This window comes from Oreochromis aureus, linkage group 14 (genome assembly GCF_013358895.1).
Source record: "Oreochromis aureus strain Israel breed Guangdong linkage group 14, ZZ_aureus, whole genome shotgun sequence".
NCBI lineage: Eukaryota > Metazoa > Chordata > Actinopteri > Cichliformes > Cichlidae > Oreochromis > Oreochromis aureus.
The window spans coordinates 16,685,661-16,706,784 of record NC_052955.1 but is presented as its reverse complement, the minus strand read 5'-3'; the positions used below and the strand labels follow the sequence as shown (position 1 = coordinate 16,706,784).

Below are 21,124 nucleotides of genomic sequence, written 5' to 3'. Positions count from 1 at the left end.
GACCATTTTCACCTACCCAGCTCACGTCCTCATAACTTTTGTGTTTGATAACATCAAAGAAATGCTCACAGAAAAGTGTTGGAAAACTCTTTTGTGCCACAAGAATCATAAATACTTAAATACAGCCGCATAAAATAATGCACTCATGAGCTCAATACTCCAAGCAAAAAAGATTGTTGATGGCTCAATTGTTAAAATAAATAAATAATTAAAATAAAATAAAAAGATGGATGAGAGATTCAAGAAAAAAGAAATGGGCCCACAAAGACTGCTCATGCACAGAGACTAGAGTTTTGTGCTTCTTCAATTTTCTAAAAAAAAAATCCTTTCTGACTTGTTTCTAGTGTTTTAAGACTTTATTTAGATTAAAATTTAATTTTTTCATTCATTTCATTGAATATGAGATTTTTTTTCTCATTTTAATCCCATATTATTTCTGTAGGCACAAATATAATTCTTTATTCTTCTTTTTCAGCTTCTTCTTTTTATTATTTATAATTAAATATAAATAAACCAACACGTTCAAATGGATCTGAAACTGAATAAATGTCCAACAACTTACAACTTTTATTCTAATTAATGTCTTAATGTTATAGTTAATACAAGGTTCATTTACTGTAATTACAGATTCTTTTCTTTATTTACCATGTAACTGTAACAGTGATTTAATGACATAATAGGCAAGAATAAATGATATGAATGATACACTTACTCAGACAGCTATTAAAATCTCAAAAATGTTAAAAAGCTGCAAAAATCTGACATTCACATAGCAGTAAAAACAGAAACAAAGAAATCAGTATTTTACATATAATTCACAATAATCAATGCATATCCCCCGTTATCCTACAGATAAGTATGAATCCCTTATTACTAGGAAGTGATTATCCATGAAGCCATTAATGTACTTATTAGCACTTATTATCAGTTTCCTTTGACCAAAATTCAATCCTGTCTCAGCGGCCTGGAAAGAGGTAGAAGCGCTTGGTTAGAGTGCATCTGTCTTTGGTTGGCATCTGTCTCAGTTTCTCAGAGGGAAAATCTTCAAAGCGTTGCATGACCTGTGTGACGGAAACATAATCAGTGACTGCATCTGTTTGCCTGCAGCACTATCACCAAATGAGTTTTCAGGTACTTACTTTTCTGAAGAGCTCGTCGATGTCGTCCTCATGGGAGCACGTGTTGAATACCTCCTTGATGAACTGGATCAGAAAAGACCCACGATCTTCCTGTCTGTATGAAACAGTGTCTGCAGGAAATCATGTGAAAACAGAATCAGACTATGCTTGTGTGTTATTGGTGCAAATTTCAGATGCTTATCTTAATAATGGCAGAAACCTTTTGCATACTAAAACCCATCAGCAGACAAACTGACCTGGGGTGCTGGACAGAAGTGAAATGAAGTCCTTTTCTTTGTGCACATATCGAGTAGAGTCATCCACAATGCTGTTTTCATCAAAGTGGCTCTGGGACACATCATCACAGACCACTTTTGCACTGTCACTAACCATCACGGAGCCACCAGATTCTGCAACACACGCAGCATGCTTTTAATTCAGGTCCAAACTGTAGCTACGAGGACATTTGTAGATGTTGGTCAGATGAAATGATTGAAAGTCACCTCCTCTGTCAGCCTGGATGATGATGATCTTTGGTTTGTTTAGCAGTGCTGAGCATTTCTGTGAGCCCAAGTACTTGTAAATATTGTCAACAGGGAATTCATCCGGTTCTCCTTCTTCTCTGTGATTGACACCGAGGACAATTCTCCGTTTCCCGTGAGACATAATCACCACAAACACACTGTCTGTCTCTTTGAGTTTGGGATGTTTGGAGAACTTGATCAGAGCCTCATCGATCATCTGATTGAACACAAAAAGTCCCAGCATCAGTTATTTTGTCACTCAGCCTTAATTTGCCAGGAAAGAATAAAAGATTATTATTTAAATACCTTTCCAGTGAGATCTTTGTATTTGACCACTTCATATTGCAGAGATCGGAGAAGTTTATCCATGTTCTCCTCGTCAACTTCAGCTCCTTTTCGGGTTAATCTCTCATCAGAAAAATTTTGATTACTGATTAGCAGGGCCACACGACTGCTGATGGACTTTTCTGCCACAGGGTAAATCTAAAAATACAAATGTAAAGACAGAATATTTACAGTTATAAATGTAAAATTTAAGTGTATAAACAAAGTATCCCAAATTTTAATCTTGTCTGTTAAAAGTGAACAGTGATGACAAACATTTTTATCGTTCAGCTTCATCCTCCAGAAAGAGTCAGTTGTGGCGATGAGTTCGGAGGACCAGCTTTGCTCCTTCTGAGTCGCTGCAGCTGGAAAAAACAAAAGCACTGTTCAGACTTTATTCTGTACGATTTCCTTCTTCCAAACAGGGTGAACTCACCAGGAGGCTGACCACAGGACAGACCCAGCTCAGAGTAAAGTGTAGGATCTCTCTTCTCCAGGTGTTCGATCATCTTCCTGCTGGCTTTATCTCCTTTCCTCTTCACCATGTTGATGAGAGCACGGGCCATGTCTGCTTTGTTACTGTTGTCTTCGAGCACAGAGTCAATCTCTCCATCATTCAGCAAACCCTCTTCTAAAAGGTCATCCAGGAGCTGTTTAAGAAGGGCTTTTGATACCTTTTCAACAAACCGTCCTCTCACTCTGGCAAGCTCCTTATCTAGAGGGAAGAATAAGATCAAATAATCATGTCAAAATCAAAATCGATCACACATTAACACTTGGAAAAGGCATGAATCGTGATACCTTCTGTCTTACCTGCCATTATTCAGCCTGTGTCCTCCAACATGTACGAGTGAGTTTGTCATGAAGATGTTTTATCTGCTGATAGTTATGTGGAAACCACACTTCCATGGAAGTGGTAGCAATCAAGGAAAACTTGAAATGCAACACAAAATATTTGCAGTTTCTTTTGGCAGTGGTTTCCTAAAAATTAAGCGATGCTTATTGTTGTTTACAAAGAAGTAAGTCTTTTATATTTTCCGATGTGGACTTTAAGCCCTATGTTTGTTATGATTTGCGTTCTTTATTGTCATGTTTATGTTTTTAAATAGCTTTCTTAGGAACACAGAGCCACTTATATTAAAATGTACAAGAAGAAATGTATTTTTCCATCTAGTATGGACTGGGTGGAGTGGATGGAGATGAGTATCAGAGGGTGATTTGTGACAGAAACATAGACGCAAGAGTGAAAGGGAAGATTTATGTGATGGTAGTGACATCTGATGTAAGGTTTGGAGACATTGACACTGATAAAAAGATGTGAGATGGAGCTGGAGGTGGCACAGTTGTAGCTGAAGATGAAGGTTTTCAATGGAAGTTTCCAGAATGGACAGGGTTAGACAGGGACAGGTCAGGTCCAGTGGTTTGGAGGCGAGGTTAGAGAAGAAAAGCTGCAGGACCGGATGAAAAGAGGGAGAACTCAGACGTTTCGTGGATGTAGTGAAGGAGGTGATGCAGATGACTGGTGTGACAGATGAAGATGCTAGGGCTAGGGTTTAGATGCAGGCTGAATATCTACTGTGTCAACCCCTAAAGGGGTAAGGGGCAACCGGAAAAGCAAGAACATGGCTACAATTGTCCTGACATCATGCCACTCCTGAACTACAGACGAGGTCAGAAGTGTCAAACCTGGAATGAGGAGTCCAAGTCATATTTACGTATTATATTTACATATTGTAATTCTGCTTTCACCACAAGCCGAATTATTAAAGTGCATTTCTCTTTCCATCTGATCTATGTTGCAACCAATGGGTGTATAGAAGTCTTAATCTTTTCAGGTTTTCCAGACAGCCTGATCTTTATGTTATTTTACTTTCTATATGTGAATGAAATGTAGTTTTAGTTTATTAAGCCTGGGTGATTTTCCATTCATAAATATGGTGCTCTTGGAAAAAAGTTTGGACACTCCTGGTTTAGGTTAACCAGCGATTCTAAATAGCCCACAGGTGTGAATGTGAGTGTGAATGGTTGTCTGTCTCTGTGTTGGAGCTGCGCCAGGCTGGCGACATGTCCAGGGTGTGCACCATCAAAATGAATAAGTGGCCCTAACTTAGTCATCTTAAGTGAGCTTTACTCAATTTTTTTGAGGCAATGAGTTTCCATAGTTGTTTGGAGTTCTGAACTAATTAGATTTTACAGTGTATGCCCCCCCCCCCGATAAGAAGTGGAAGAGAATGGATGGATGGATGGATGGATAATAAAGGCCCAAGTCAAAAATTTGTCAAATGAAAGTCACCATAAAAAGTGGATAATCACCGACTTTATTTCCAAAGATCACAAAGGATTTACAACCAGAACCTCTGCTGTACAAAGATCTTCAGATGGCTGACAAACAGTTGTGTTGACTTAAATTGCACTCAAATTACACTCAATTACATTAATACATCAACAATGAACAGAATCAGAAAAGACCAGTGCTCTACATTTCTGTAGGAGTTAGTACCTAAAGGAAATCATGTTTTTAGTGTGTAAAGTTTAAGACAAAATATTTTTGGTCTTAAGGCCTGAAGTCTTAAGGCATTTATTTCCTATTGAGTTTCATGAGAAACTGATTCTTATCAACTGTGACTGTAAGGATTATATATTATATAAGAAGTTCAGACGAATCTGGGGGAAAATCTTGTTCTGCAGTTGTCCAGTAGATTCAGAAACACAAATCACAACAGACAATTTTTTTCTCTTTGCGAGAACAGAAATGAGGTGAAAACCCTTTTTCATGCTTGCTGGAGGCCATTTTTAGAACCATTTTATTCACTCAGTGATTTTTCTTTTCCTGAAATGACTCGATACCAATGAAGCCACTCTGAGGCTGAAGTAGGGAGTATTGCTTTGCTGACTCATTCTTAAACAGACCAACAAATGATCCAGCTTTCAAGCAACAAGTCCGAGCACATGCAAGCTACTTGAAGACACTCTAAACAAGGCAAGGCAATCGACATGTACAAACCAAAAGAGCTGTTACTGACCTGTTGCACTTAAAATTTAGAAAGCTAGAGCCCTTTATTTTAAACCCATAGTGGTAGTTCACAGAATTACAAAAACAGCCTCAACTGATAAATGTTTCTGAAAAGACTAAAAATTACTTACGTGAGACTCCATATTTACACAGACTTAAAAGGGTTTAGAGGAGACATATCTAGTGTGAGCAGATAAATGTTTGTGTGAGTGTGATTTTTTATGTGGGATGAATTTTGGTATGTCTGACTTAAAAAAAAAAGAAGGAAGAATACACTCAACCTATGTGTGTTAGTGGTTTGGAATTTAGCCTTAAATATAAAAAGCTTGTAATTGTAATTTGTGTACAGGACAGACTGGTGGAATTGAGATTTCTTTTTACCTCTGGGTGCTTAACACTGGAGCACTTATGACCTTTGACCTTTAAATACCCAGGGACTGTGTAGAAGTTCTGATAGGCTGCATTACTTTCCCCTATGGTCATGGGAAAGGTGAAAACACATTACTGGGTTAATGTTACCAGACCTTCAAAAACTGTGCATTGAGTGACAGAAAATCGTTTCCATCTATCCTATCGCAGCTGTTATATGGTGACAGGCGTAGGTATATTTTTGGACTGTTGGAAGAAGCTGGAGCACTCAGAGAGAACCCTCAAAGTCACAGGGAGAACATGCAAACTGAATTTGAACCCAGGACCTTCTTGCTCTGAAGCATCAGTACTAATCACTGCAGAGTCATAAACAGGGCTGGACTGGGACAAAAAATCGGCCCGGGCATTTTGACTAGAGACCGGCCCACCAGAATAGAGATTGAAAATGTGACGTCATTGAGGGGTAAAACCGCAAAGGATTCTGGGAACTTGAGGCAAGCGGTACTAGCGCACGCAGGCTTTCAATTGAACTCAGTTTCACAGCGATAAAAAGAAACACAAAAAATGGCAAGAAGCTGTTGTATTATTAACTGCAATAGCCGGTCGCATGACAGCCACGGGAAGCCGATGGGTAGAGAGATCGTTTTTTTTATCGGATTACGTCGTTGAAGAGAATTTTTTTAAGCCATGTTTCTGAAGTAAGAGCCGACGGATGGTCTGGATATACCAAATATAACGTCTCAGAACACTCCAGCTCACATGTTAGTCTGCTCCAAGCATTCCCACAAAGGTCAGTGTTTTGTAGTAGTTAATACGTCATTTTTCATAACATAATTGGTGATATAGGTTACAAGCAAGTCTGGCGCTGAACAGAAATTGTCGCGCTATGCTCCTTTGTTTATTGTGCATAAATAGTGAATTGTCCTGACACAATATTGCGTTTCGCTTCTGTTATTACCGCGGTACATTGACAAAAACATATACTTTTATTCACAGGATAAAACAGTTGTTTTGTATCACTAATTGTCCAGTGCGATTACAACATACAATATTATTGTCACTGCTACATTTCTGTAATGCGTACCAGAGATTATTTCCACTACTAATTAATTACCGTTGAGCTCAAAGGTTATATTAATAAATGGTTAACGAATGTGTATTTATGACGACGATTTGTGAGACTGGTAAACTTACCTTTGTTTGTACGATGGTCTTTCATTCTACACGGTGCATTTCAAGGTCCTGTACCCATCCGTCGGTAAACTGTACCTGGGCTTGTTGCAGTGACCTGAAGGTACTAAACTTCATGAGTGTATGCACTCACTCCAAGAACCGTATAATTATAAATCTGAGCGTGGTGAAAGTTGGGCAGCACACTAACGTCTTTTGTCCACTCTGTGTGCTCATAAGGGTCTGACCCTCTCACTCCTTTGATTTTTTCCTCGTATCTTTTCTTTGCCTTTTCGTCGAGTCTGTCTTTGTATGGTTCGGCATTGTTCTCCTTAGTTTTGTACATTCCTTTTTTGGTGAGGAAAGAAAAACCAAGAAGGTATTGGAACCGGAGAATGAACATTTTGCGGTGCTGCAAATGCTTGCATTTGATGCAGTACTTGGATTGTTTTGCCGCGAGTTCCCGGCATGCAATGCGCGAAAGTCACGTGATCTGTCAATCGCTATAGGAAAAACCTTAAATTAAGACCAAGAACACTAGAGGTGAGACATGATCATTAATTAATATTAAAATTAATAAACGACAGATTTAGTGATATTTTCATAAACACCTTTCCTTTTTTTGTTCTCCATTTTCTTTAGTTCGTCTATAAGATTGCTAAACAAGGGGGAGGGTGCATCCGGCCTCCTCGGCTGTAATTGGTCCAGCCCAGAGTCGATCATGACCAATTGGCCAATCCAACACCTTTCATTATATATACCCTTCCTAAAAAAAAAAAAAAAATCCATCGGCCCATAAAAACAAAGAATCACCAGCGGCCCACCGGGCAAATGCCCGGTATGCCCGATGGCCAGTCCAGCTATGGAGTCATAAAGGACTAAACCTATTCACACGACTGTCTGCTCTCCCTCTGACATGAAGATTAAGAAAATTATGAATCAATATTCTTTTCACAAGTCAAGAATATTGAATAAATAACGAAACAGACATATACTAATCCAAATACCTTTGTGTGCTTTTTATGTAGGCCTATGGTATTGCTGCTGTTATTTTTAATTATTTCAAATGCGTTAGTATTTTATTTTATTTTATTTTATTTTATTTTATTTGCCGTCACACGGAGGTAAACTTCTTGATTGTTTACTCTAGGTGGCGCTAAGCTGTTCAAAGTTAGTTGTATATTATGTTTTTTAAAAAGCGGTGAAGAAGAAATAACAGCTAGAAAATGGGTTTGGGGCGAAGCTAGCTGTCAGGCTAATGTAAATATTCACCAAGAGGAGACTGGAGAGCAACTGAAGATAGCGTTACAAGAAAGCTTTTTGTACGTTGACACGAAATGTACGTAGTAACATAACGTTGACCTGACTTGCCGTCTTAGCGAGCTATGATAGCTCAGTAATTAGCTTATGTTAGCACTGGTTACATTGGCTGGCTATAGATTAGCGTATTGACTTGTCATTCTGGACCGTAACAAAGGCTAACAGGGTCTGTTAGAAACTCCAGGAAACATTTGTCGCTAAGAGACAGCGGTGTTTGGAAAGGGTAAGCTTCAGAGTCTGTGTAGGAGAACTACACCGACTATTAGCGTGCTAATCACAGCTTAGCTCATAGCTGGGGGCATTCCTTCAGTACAACCCAGCAGTCGGCAAACTTTAATGTCAGAAGAGCTATTTTTGAAAAGTTTCTGACCAAAATAAGTCTGTTTGAATCCTCAGGACACATTTAAGGCGTATAATGAAGCTGTCGCGGCTTGTTAAGTAGAAATTCGCCTCTCAGCATTACTAATAGGAGTAATGTATTATCAACAAAACACAACGATTATGAAATGAAGGGAATAACATTAGCATATACAGAGCTGCTTTGAAATAGAGTAGCTTTAAAGCTTTGCAGGCCTCTTTGAGTAGTATGTGTTTGTGCAGTTGACTCAAATTAAAGATCGTCTTCACTAATAATTATAAGTAAAACGTATACTACAGTAAGCTTCACAGTAGTAAAAATTAATATAAAGGAGTTTAACTCCAGCTGCAATGACTAAATGACGTTCTCAGCCTTTGTACATTATATAATGTATTTGTAGTATATTTAGATATAGCAAGGCACAGTTGCTGTTCAAGTTTTTAAAGTTGTATCACTTCTGTCTCCACTCAGTAGTCCTTCCTTTTAAAGAATGATGAGCCAGCGGCGTGGGATCCATCTGGACCAATCAGAGCTGCTATGCAAAAAAGGATGTGGTTTTTATGGCAACACTGCTTGGCAAGGCCTGTGCTCAAAGTGCTGGCGAGAAGAAAATCAGCGAGAAAAGCAAAAACAGATTCAGGAGGACTGGGCACTCGCTGAAAGGTTTGTTTGCCTTCTTGTCTCCTATGTAAGACTACTCAGAAAAAGAAAAAAAAAGTTGTTAGAAGTTGTTCTGTTCTCTTACCTCTAGATTTACTCAGCTTCCTCTTACAGTTAGCTGTCCAGCTGCGCAGTCTTACAATTCTACTGTTCTTTTAAATTTTTTTCCTCACAGGTTGCAGAGAGAGGAAGAGGAAGCATATGCAAGCCGACAACAGAAGACCCAATCACAGCCTTCCATTACACCTTTTAGCAAGTTTGAGGAGAGAAAAACTAAAGAAAAGTCCAGCAAAGTCAACACGGTCACAAAGTTTTTTATTCCGTCCACAAAAACACCACCAAAAAAAGGTACATACTGTAGCAAACAGTCAGCTGCTAGAAACTCTGGTAGGGCTTTATGTTGCAGCTCGGTAATAACATCCTGATAGTTTTGTAGCTTTAACATAGAAACAATAGTTTCAGAAATGCCACGAAATAATGAGGAGAGGTATGAGAAGTGTGACCAACGAATTATATCACAGTATGTCAGGTTATCGCCATATTGATGCTGCATGAGTGGGCCTTGATGTAGACTTACAATGAATCATTCAGGAGTTTGTGGAATTTTAAACGTTTTAATGTCATGAAAAACATAATTAAAACTAAAATAAAATAAATCCAAAAAACGATAAACATTCTACATTTAGGATCTGCTACAAAAATAAAATATTTAGTACAGAGAATAAGAATCTATCCTTAACAGGAGTCCTTTGATTTGATGTAATCCATCTTTTTGTTGTTACTGTATTCTTAAACATCTGGTTGGTTAGCATTGATTAGCTGCCCCACGCGCAGTGAAAGTGCAGTACGAGAGCAGCATGATCAGGAATTAAGTAAAAGGAGTCATTTTTAAAGCTAAAAGAATTAAGAAAAGAAGATAAGAAAAAAAAATGGGGGGGGGGGGAGAAAAAGAAGAAACTTCCAAACAGCAGATGAAGCTCCTCCATTGGTCACAAGTTATTTTGCTGCGACTCTGGTCTCGTTTCTTCATTCCACAGTCTTTCCTGTTCTTTCACGTAGTAATGCTGCTCCTCCCAGCTGTTGTGCTACCTGGCATGCTAGCATTACCCAGCATGTGAATCAGCAGTGTAATTATGTAAATGTGTCATTATTTGTTTGTTTCCTTTATGTTAAATTTAGTGGAAAATGATTAGAAACCTCAGTGAGAAGAGAATTCCCTCAGCAGGTACAAAGCTATTCAGTTAATAGAGTTTCCCTCTCAATACGCGCCTCAGGACTCTTTAACAGTCAATAATATGTTATGTATGTATGAAATTTTGACTGCCAAGCAAAACCAAGTAAAACTTTGGTTATAAATACAATAAAAACTATTTAAGCTTCTCCTCTTTCAAGAGTTGCCACGAAATCTGGTTAAAATAACTGAAAAATATGTGCAGTATTTGGATTAAAATGTTAATATAGTGAATTTAATTATTGAAGTAGGCCGATAATAATGAGGTAAATTTGGCAGATGTTTTCATATTATGCTGTTATAAGCCAAATACCTTCAAGATTACTTTAAAGTTCTTGTAAACGTGAAGGTAATAATGTAAAAATTACGTTAAATCCTTTAATTAGTGGATGGAAATTTTCTCTAATAATAAAAGTAGAAGCTTATAAAACCAAACATCAAGATGCATGGTTTTTATCTGGAAGCACTTTCTAGTTTCTGTAATAAATTGATACCACATTATTACCATGTTGTTACTGAGCTGCAATATGAAGTGCTATTATAGGTTTAGTCTATATGTTGTGTTTTTATACTGTTAAAAGTTGACAATGCTGTTGAGAAAACGATGATATAATGAAAATGAGCTTGTTTCAGTAAAAGTATTTCTTTGCCTTAATGCTTTACATTTTACCCGTTTAGCTGGAAAATCACTACACGCATAGATTTGTGTGTGGTGATCTTTGCCCTGTTGAAGAGACCTGTTTAGTTTAACCTAAATACAATCTGGTTGGATAAATGTGTTCTTTTTCTGGTACAGCACTAGCTGCTATATGCGGTTTTGAGATATTAGGAATACATGCTTGTATCTGTAACTGATTAAAGTGACATTAAATTATCATTCTGCAGATGCTCCTCCTTTTGACACGCAGTCTAGCCCCAGCCCCAGCTCATCCACAAGCCGACAGTCATCTGTGGACAGTGACATCGCGACACAAGAGTTTATTGATTTTCTTAAGCCTCTGAAGTCTGGCAGGGAGATCTTCAAACAGTGTCGGGCCTTCACTGAGACCATGGTCTACAAGAGGGTGGGTTTTGATTAGCTATACAAGACTCGACAAACTGTTAATGCAAAACCGTTACTTTAAAATTCAGTTTTTATTAATGTTCTTACTCAAATTCACACAACACTGGTGTAGCAGTTACAGTTAACCATGTCAAATCAGCTTCAACTCAAATGATAAAGGCATTATTTTTGTGTTGTAAGGAAAGATTTACTTTTTTTAAACCCAAAAGTTGGGAAATCCCTGCGTTACAGCAGGTAAAACATGAAAAACAAATACAATGTCCTAAATCAAAGAAGTTCAGATTGGTATGAAGAATGAGCTCGATTAAATAGAAAATACAAAAAACTGAATCTAAATAAAATACAGTTTGAAAAAAAAAATTGAAGGTCTTTTGTGATAATCCAGAGTTGATTCAGACTGAAGTGAAATGGCAGCAGCGATGATGGGAGAGAATTTCCTCAGCAGATAACACAGTCACGCTCCAGTGGCAAGTAGTTTGAAGTTCAAGCAGAACTGCTAGTAAATGTTGTTGATCAGATGTATTATGAATGTATCCATTTAATATGCCCTTGTGTTTTCTGCAGGTAATATATTCAAGACTATCAAAGCTTTCAGTTATATCAAGGCTGAATTTATATTATTTCTTATTCCTCATTCAGGACATAGGAGCTGATGAGCTGTCAGAGTGCGTGCAGGACTTCTACCAGAACCTTTCAGAGCGCCTCCAGACCCAGTTCAAAGGTGCTGCTGCTTTACTCTTGCACCCAACAAGAATCTGCTTTAAATGAAAAATATTAACAGTATTACTGGGTATGATTTTGATTTAATATCTGCAGTCTCTGGGTTTCTCTTTGTAGGTTCGTCTGATCAAGTAGAGTGTATTATGGATGAAGTGGAAAAGTACATGATGACTCGTCTCTACAAGGAAGCCTTCTGTCCAGAAACAACTGATGATGAGAAGAAAGACCTCGCCATTCAGAAGAGGATCAGGTTCGCAGACAAAAGTCGTCACAACACTTAAAAGAATTTTTTTTTTTTTTTAATAAATGTATTTTTTGATAATAACAAGGAAGTACTGCTGCAGTAGGACTGAAGTACTGAATGATTTATTACAGAGCCCTGCACTGGGTCACCATTGAGATGCTGTGTGTTCCTGTAGATGAGGAGATCCCTGAGGTTTCTGACAGCGTAGTCAAAGCCATCACAGGTTTGTCCCATACTGGGTTATGTTTGAGAAGAACAAAACAGGACATCTCGCGCTCTCACAGAGGGTTTCCACCAGGAACATTTTGACACCTGGCTGATGATGTAGTCAGGGGGCTAGAGGGCTAGGAGTGGTGCTGTGCACACATTAGAAGAAAGACGGTACTGTTATTTTCCACTTACAGCGGGAAGAGAAAGGAACTTGTGTGTTAACCCTCTGAAGTAGTCTGACATGCCGTTGCGTCCAGATCACACGACTGATTTAAGATGACGTAGAAGCAAGACAAAGCTTTGCTGAGTCTCCTTTTCACTTGTTTCTTAAGTGCGGACTTTAAACTATACCAATTTTATCAATTGTGTTGATTGGCCAAGTAAAGCCAGAGATAAATAATTTACGCCATGCTTTTTATCCCTTAGCTATAAAAGGCTGATGGGGTATTGTCGTCTCCCTGCTGGGCGGGTGGGCGATGTGGACACCCAAGTTTGTAACTATCATAACTATTTATGTATGTAACTATTTCCTACTTTTTAAAAATGTATTTTATTTTTATTGATTGATTTGTTTTTTGTGATTTTTAGTTCAGTTGTGTTAACACAGTAAATTGAAAAGAGAAAATAACTGCGAGGTTGTGCTGAAAAGAATGATACCAAACAAGGAAATATAAGTAGTTTATAAATTTGAAATATAAAGGTGAAATCAAAAGTAGTCCGAAATGGTCAGTTATACACTAGACTCCAGAGTGTTAAACTACGTTGAGTGGTGGACATAAGTCAGAAAATGTTATTTATTCTCCTTTTACTTCTGTGTAATTTTTTTTCAGACTACTTTTGCATGTGTTAAAAATGAACTTGAACAGAGGGCTGATACAATACATCATCTAACCTAATGCTTGTAGCTTTTGTCCAAAGATGCTACTGATGCTTAGGACCTGCAGGATGCTGAGCTTGTATTACGCTGGTGGAAACCTTCCTTATAGTGCTGATATGACAAAACTTTCAGATTAATGCTCTGTTTGTCTTCTGTTTTGTTTCAGACGTGATCGAAATGGATTCGAAGCGCGTGCCCAAGAACAAGCTGGCATGCATTACTCGTTGTAGCAAGCACATCTTCAACGCTATCAAAGTCAGCAAGAAAGAGGCTGCGTCTGCAGACGACTTCCTCCCCACACTGATCTACATCGTGCTGAAAGCAAACCCACCGCGACTGCACTCCAACATCCAATACATCACCCGTTTCTGCAACCCTAGCAGACTCATGACTGGAGAGGACGGCTACTATTTCACCAATCTGGTGAGGAAATTAATACAAGTGCATTTATGTGGCTTATTGGTGTTTGTCTGTAGTTTTTCAGTTATGGTTTAGTGCTTTGAAGTTGTTTTGTGTTATTCTGACCTGTTTTCTATTATTTTGTGCTATGAGAGATGGCTGAGTCACAAACGTTCTGTAAAATTCAGTATCGTTCAGCAGGAATACAAAACTACAGCTTTTAAAGTTCAGTCACTTTTTAAAAACAGTTTCTGACAAAAATTGCCAAAATCCTTTTAGTTAGTGACATTTTTCTATTAAATCAGATTTCTTTTTCTTCGCAGCAACTTTTCATTCGATTTAATTCAATTTGCATAGATTAAAGATAAAATGCTCCAAAACAATTGAACCACCACAGTGTACAGATCACATGGATGTGTTCAATAGAGTTGTAAAAGAAGATGTCAAAGAACTCTGTGGTGGTAGGGCTGTGCGATATGACCAAAATCTCATATCCCGATATTAAGACATCTATCGTCCGATAACGATATAAATCACAAAAATGTAACATTTTCTGTAAATTCTGTGAATGTCGGGCAGCTTGACTTGCATGAAGTGTTTCCAGCTGGGCGTCGCGTACCTGGAGTCGAGTGTTTTAACTCATGCATGAAACGATACATTTTTAGACATAGGTTGTAACGGCCGCTGTTTTCTTTGTGAGTATTTATTACACAGCGTGCTGCGGGGAAAAGCCTGTTCTAACGTTTGAGTCTAAGGTTTATTTTTTAGCACCTGACGGCTCTTTTTTGCTTCTCATCCGTAAATACTCTGCATCTTTCACGTGATTCAGTTTATTTTGAAAAGTCTCAACAGGATCTTGAGCTTTATTGTGAAAGGTTTATGTGGAAAATAAACAAGCGGACACGAGGTGGTTTTACCGTCGTTGTTGCTAACGACAACGCATAAAAACAAGCGCTTGTCCATCTGTAGTGTGTGGTTATATTAAAAATAAGAGAAAGAGAGAACTTTAGAAATTAATATAGCCACTACAGTGACCATCAAAATAATGAAAAAATATTGCCGTAAACAGTTTATTTTGCGACACCACGAAACAAACGATAGCGTAAAATGAAACGATAGACGTTTTTATATCGTCATCCGATATATATCGTTATATCGAACAGCCCTATGTGGTGGTACGCTGCACCTCCTCCTGATGTAATAATGGCAATAGTATTAATTAGGGAAAATTTCTGGCGACCATTTTCTTACTAGTCTAAATGAGGGGAAAAATTTAGGCTAACCAACTAGTAAAACTAAGAAACACTCAGGAAGTTAAATTTGAGAACAGTTTAATGGAAAATGTCAAAAATTAATATACCGCTTGTGTGTCTGTGCTTCACCTTGCATTGTGCATTAAGATTGTGTCAAGATTGCTCTCTTTTCACAGTTCTTAAATATTTGTTTTCATTTACACCCTCAATAGAGCATCCACAAATGGCTCATTTCCTTTGTTGTGTGGATGCCCTCAAAGGCATCCACACTATTGAGTTCCTGTTTCTCTTTAAACTTTATTCTTCAAGTTGCTCCCCCGTTTTTTTGCCGCTTAACTACTCCCTCAGTTTTCAGCCAATTTTCTCCGTTCAAACTCTAAACTGTTCTGCTATTTCTGCTCTTTCCGGCTATATCTTTTGGTGTTTATTACTATTATACTTTTTAAAATATTACACTTTTTTTGTCCCATTGAAATGAATGGAAAACTTCCACAATTCTGCTGAAACTAGCTTGTTTTTGAAACTTAACTACTTCCTCATACTTTCACCTAGAAACTCCATTCAAACTGTAAAACGTTCTCAAATTATAGGGCTATGCCTGTGTGATTCAGCTTCTTTATATCTTTTACCATTTTAATTTAGTGCCTCTTTAAGTTTTCAGTTGCAGCTTTGTGATTTTTCAGAAAATACATGCGTTGCTATGGTTGCTATGCAATTAACTCAGAGTGAGCGCTGGTCTGTTCTGAATTTTCTCTTCATGTCTGAACAACTTCTTGCTACTCGCTCAATTTCCACTCAACCCCCACAAATTATACATCAAAACGTAGGTATTTTTGCTGGCTTTCAGACAATGTCACTATCTTTATTGTGAGATTTACCGTTTTTTTCATAATTTGCCTCAAGTGACACATGGTCTGGTTACTCCCCATTCAAAGTCTATGGGGAGGTTTTGAAATTCAGAGCTGAAATTCTGTAACGGGAGGCATTTTCAAATCGTCATATCTCTTAAACAAAACAAAGTTAGGACATGAGGCTTGTGCCAATATATCTTCAGACACTGCTGACACTCACAGTGGAAGCAGTTTTTACAGTTATCTTACCGTTGAGCAATGAATTACGTTTGTTTGAAGGGTGGAAATCTGTCCTCCTCTCAGTTTTCAAACTCCGAAAATGAAGCCGTTTCTTCTCTCGTCATATCTCCGCGACGGAGCTACAAAGAGCTATGAAAATCGCAGTCAAAGTACACCAAAGTCCGCTGATTCACCCAGTACAGGAATTATGCTTCTATCCCACCTAATTTTTGAGTTACACGACGTTTTGTAACTCCAAAAAATGGCGTTTTTCGCCTCTCACCGCAATCTAATTCTGACTGCTCATGTCTCGGTTTTTCAGACGCCCGCCCCCTTTCCAGGTGGCGCAATCGGTAATGACACGGCTCTGCAGCTCAAAGGTCGTGGGTTCAATCCCACCTTGTTCAACATTTTTTTTTTTTTTTCACTACAAATTGATACAGTATCACAGACCTGTAATTTATTTTGCTAATTTATTACAATTCTGCAAAGTTTTATGATTTTAGCAGCTTTTCTAATATGGACCTCAGATTCTTGTTAACGCTCCATGGCAGAAATACATACAAGTACACAGCCTGATGAAGCAGACAGAAGCAGTACCTCTGATTGGTGGACTGAAATTGAGCAGAACCAGGTTGTTCTATGCTGATAACATTTCTTTCAGCTAACAGTTAAACTTTTTTAACTCTTTCCAACACAAATTTCAGTTTTTTCACCCCTTTTAGCAAAATTTTCAGTTTTTTCTGCTGTTTTCAGAAAAAAACTTTTCAGCAGAAATTCTGCTCATTCACCTCTTTTCAGCGCAACGTTCTGCTTCTTTCCGTCTTTTCATCCCAAATTCTGCTTATTCACCTCTTCTGCAAAATTTTCAGCCTTTTCACCTCTTATCAGCACAAATCTCAGCTGTTTTCAGAAAAAACCTCTTTTGAGCAGAAATTCTGCTGATTCAAATCTTTTCTGCGCAACTTTCTGCTTCTTTACCTCTTTTCAGCAGAATTTCTGCTGATTCACATCTTTTTCTGCAGAATTTTCAACCATTTCACCTCTTATCAGCACAATTCTCAGCAGTTTCTGCTCATTTCACCATAATTGTCAGTCTCTCCATCTCTCTTCTTGTGAGATTGAGTTTGGCTCAGTGAGATGACTAGCCACTTTGAGATCAGGAGGGCCGGGTTCGAATCCTGCTCATGGCAAAATTTCTTTTCACCTCTTTTCAGTAGAAATTTTAGCTTTTTTTTTTTTTTTTTTTTACCCTTTTCAGTATAATTTTTGGCTTTTCACCACTTTTCAGCAAAAAACTTCTGCTTCGTCACCTGTTTTCAGCAGATTTTTCAGTTTCTTCACCGCCATACAACTTTTTGCAACTTTTCAACTTTTTCAGCCTTTTTCAGCAGACAGCTTCAGCATTAAGGCATCCACACAGCATTTTCGCAGGAAATGCAAATTTTTCTAGTTTTCCTTGAGTTTAACTGAAAAAAATACTAGCATGATAAAAACAACAGATTCACCAAATATGCACATAAAGATGAAGCAAACGATCTCTGTGTCTCCAATAAATGTAAAATCACTGAAATCATATTCTGAACTGATATTTTAAATCAAATTAAAATATGAAGGGAATCTGGTCAGAAGATATGAGGAGGCTCCGTGCATGTGATTTGTAAGTGGGGGATGTCTTCATGCCTGAATTTAATCTGAAACATTTAAATCACGGATGACATCCATGGTTGAGATTTCTTTTCTTACCGACTCTTTACTTCCTGTCTCCCCAGTGCTGCGCAGTGGCCTTCATTGAGAAATTGGATGGCCAGTCTCTGAACCTGAGCTCTGAGGAGTTTGAGCTTTACATGTCGGGCCAGGCGTCCCCACACTGGCCACTCACCTCCGGAGCCACCTCCTCCTCCAGCAACACCGCTCTCAGTCAGGTCCACAAAAGGCTGGATCTGCTGACGGGGCTCGGGGAAAGGCAGGAGCGCGTCATCGAGAAGGCTCGCCAGCTGGAGAGTGACCTCATTGACTGGACCGATGAAGTGGAGCAGAAAGTGCAGAGCGTTCTGGAGAGTTTTCCACCCGACATGCAAAACCCTCCTGCACCCACAGCGAGTGGGACTGCAGCAGCTTCATCAGCAATAGACTCGGATAATGTTGAGAATGAGCTCCTGCCACCACCACTGCAGCCACAAGTGTTTGCTGGTTGATATAAAGCTTTACTCCACCCTGACCCTTTTCCCTCCAGCTGTCTGATACAGATCCCTTTCAACACTCCCAGAATCTTTGCTCCATCCACCCTTTTCTTGTAGAAGCCATGACGCTAGACCCTACAGCAATGTCACTTTCAAATGAAAAGAGAAGTTTGTTATTTTGGGGTTGTGCGTTTATTTGCTTTCTTGGAGAAAGTAAGATGAGAAGCTTGATGCCACTCTCGTGTCTGAACAGTAAATATTAAGCTGCTTAGCCATGAAAATGTTTTGTTGTAAATTAGTTTGTAGAAAAACCAAAGCGTAGAAGCTTTCGTACAGATCAGCAGTTCATTGGTGGTGAATTTCTGTCACCTGTGGACACGGCTAGGTTGGCTGCAGCTGCCAGAGTGGTATGAATGCTCCTGACTCTCCACCAGAAAGCAAATAAGAGTATTTACTAACATTTTAGATTATTTTGAACACCAGGGAGCATGAGGTAGATTCCTGGAGGCCAGCAACACTCAGTCAGGGGTCTGTCACTGTTACAGTCTGCTCCTGTTAAAGTTTTAGACTTGCTGATATCCTCAATCCAGCTGTGCAGTGGAAACAGAGCGACTCCATTCCAAGTTCTTCCGAAACACATCTGCTTGTCACCCACTGTGGCATCTTCAGTACCTCAGCTCTTCTTCGCCATTTTATGTACAGAGAGGATAAAATGGATGATATTTAAACATGTATAATAACTCTCAAACTATCAGATGAGGATTTATTTTAAGCGTATGTCTCCGGGCTATGTAGGCTCTTAATTCGCAAGTCGTATCTAACAAACAATTTTCATTACACTTTATATAACACTTTAGGTGGGCGGGGTGGGGGTAAGTGAGGTGGTAGGGAACTCCCAATGATGCAATAACCAACTTGCCGCTCTCTAAAACTCTGAAACTCCAGCTCATGTTTGTAATGTGTGCTGTGTTTAGTGTGCGTTTCACAACCCTTCACAGAAATAGCCTGAAAAAAGAAGTGTGTGCGTGAGTTGAGAAAGTGTGTATGTGTGTTGCATGTTCTAGTAATGTTGACAAATCCTCCAGTTACACCTGTAGAAATACTTCTTTTTTTTCAAGGCTGACCTCATTCCAGTCATAAGCTGGATGTACAGAAGTGATTTTATTTTTCTATACGGTGTTGGTTAATCCTCCCTCTGGATGAAGTAGGAGACGATAATCCTGTAATATTTACAGTAGATTTAAAAAAAAAAAAAATCTTTGCTCGAAGATGTATACAGTTTAATGATTGAGTCATTGACGTCTTAAGAGAGCGTCATGAGCAGGTCTGCTGAAAGAAGGTGAATGAATTGGGCACAAAAACCAGCACGATGCTGTTTACCTGTAAGAATGAGGCAGAATCACTCCAGAGGCTCATGGCTTCTCTAGTGCAGGAGAATTTAGATAACTAGTTAAATTTATTTCAAGGCACTTTTATTTGCTTTTAAAGCACTTTGTTCAAGATTGAAGAAGGTAATTGCGCGCATTATTTGATAGTATAGTAGTTAAAAGCATCTTTGTTGCACAGATTTAGTTGGACTGTCCTTTTTTAATTTCTCAGTCTTAAAGTGAAGAAAGCTTTTTAGGAAAGTTTGTTTGAATTATGTGAGGCGCATTTTTCCTTTTCTCGCAAGCTAATGTTTCCCTTTTCCTACCAGGTTTAACGTTTGTTTTTAGTTATTGAGAATTTGTAACAGTGCAGTCAGTGTTTGGCTGCCGTCAAAATTCACTTTGAGAAAAAGCTCTTAATGCAGACATAAACTAACAGCTTGAATAAATTCTTATTGCACTGTATGCAGAAGCCATTTATCAGGTATTTCAAAACATTTTAAACTGCGTCTTTGTTACCTTATAGGTTTGTTATTGTGTGACATGGGAGAAATGAACAGAATACTGTCTTTTATTTAAATGTAACTTATTGGGGCAGTATTGGTATATTTGCATCTATGGGTGTGTGATTAATAAAAACAGAAAAGTCAGATGGACTGTTGTGGTTCCTTTTAATTTTTTTTTTTACATGACACTGATGGTCAAGATTTTGCAAGTCAGGAATGAAGTGGAATTAACCCAGAATTTTAGCTGTGTCGACTGTTCTGTATGATATCTGGGAAAGGGGGGATACTTTAAGGGTGGCTTCTTGGCAGCATATCTTAAGGATGTGTTTTTCATGACGTGGCTGGTGATCTGCTGTTGATAGCGTTTTAGGCCTCTCACTTCTTCTTTTGCCCTCCACTTGTCCAATTTCCTTAGATTTGTAAGGACACACTCCATACCCTGCTGAGGTTTCAATCACCTTTTTGGTGCAAAAAATAATATTTAGTGGCTTTCAAACTATTTTATCTTTGGTATTTTTCCAATATTTTCACAGATTGAACCAAAAAATGTTTCTGTGACAGGCTGCTAATAACAAAATGCCTAAAGATACAATTTAAAAATGGTCCTTAGTTATGTTGTCTGTAACAAAAAAAGAGAAAAAGAAAAAACCACATTCCTGTGAACATGGTCAGGTATAAGGAGTGGACTAAAAACCAAAAGCGAAACCTAGAAAGCCTTGAGAACTGTTGCTTAAGACCTCTTGGCTCAAAGAAAAAACCAAAGAAAAGAAAAAGAGAACAAGAAAACACACCCTTCCACTGAAAATGAAGCACTGACAGTTTTTCACTGGAAGGGTTCAAATGAGCTCGAAAGAATAATGCAACAAATAATATTTTACAGTTCGGGAGTTCAGCTCAACAGTGCAGTGAATCAGTGGATTGTATAAAAACCTCAGAGTTTCATTCTATTAATTATACACTTATTAATAATGTAGGTAAACTGCTTTAGGATCAAGCTAAGTTAAACCCATGCGAATTGCAGCCTCCTCCTCCTGTTTTTAACTAAGAGGGTTTAACTAACCTCTGTAAACTCTAGAGATGGTTGTGCGGGGAAAATCCCAGCAGATTACTAACTTCTGAAAATGCAGTGGTAAACAGTTTTTTTT

The 21,124-nt window shown here is 38.4% G+C and overlaps 2 protein-coding genes across 6 annotated transcripts; one reads left to right on the top strand and one right to left on the bottom strand.

Annotated features, from left to right (window-relative positions):
- Positions 1-484: 484 nt before the first annotated feature.
- Positions 485-7,978, bottom strand: LOC116323593 (caspase a-like). The gene is made up of 9 exons (XM_039622375.1): positions 7,972-7,978; positions 6,543-6,560; positions 2,403-2,681; positions 2,243-2,331; positions 1,949-2,125; positions 1,622-1,859; positions 1,376-1,528; positions 1,140-1,249; positions 485-1,061 (listed from the first exon to the last, which is right to left on the bottom strand). Exons 1-9 carry the CDS (start codon positions 7,976-7,978, stop codon positions 957-959), a joined length of 1,176 nt encoding a protein of 391 aa, XP_039478309.1. The 3' UTR covers positions 485-956.
- rabgef1l (RAB guanine nucleotide exchange factor (GEF) 1, like) lies at positions 7,691-20,125 on the top strand. 5 transcript variants are annotated; one of them, XM_031743971.2, is made up of 9 exons: positions 7,691-7,840; positions 8,668-8,859; positions 9,032-9,204; positions 10,973-11,151; positions 11,790-11,871; positions 11,988-12,120; positions 12,246-12,337; positions 13,368-13,624; positions 17,696-20,125. In XM_031743971.2, exons 2-9 carry the CDS (start codon positions 8,687-8,689, stop codon positions 18,119-18,121), a joined length of 1,515 nt encoding a protein of 504 aa, XP_031599831.1. In that variant the 5' UTR covers positions 7,691-7,840; positions 8,668-8,686; the 3' UTR covers positions 18,122-20,125. The 5 variants fall into 5 exon arrangements, with proteins under 5 accessions (XP_031599831.1, XP_031599830.1, XP_039478739.1 ...); XM_031743970.2 differs by having other exon boundaries at positions 7,706-7,857; XM_039622805.1 differs by having other exon boundaries at positions 7,707-7,840; positions 8,671-8,859.
- The last annotated feature ends 999 nt before the right edge of the window (positions 20,126-21,124 follow it).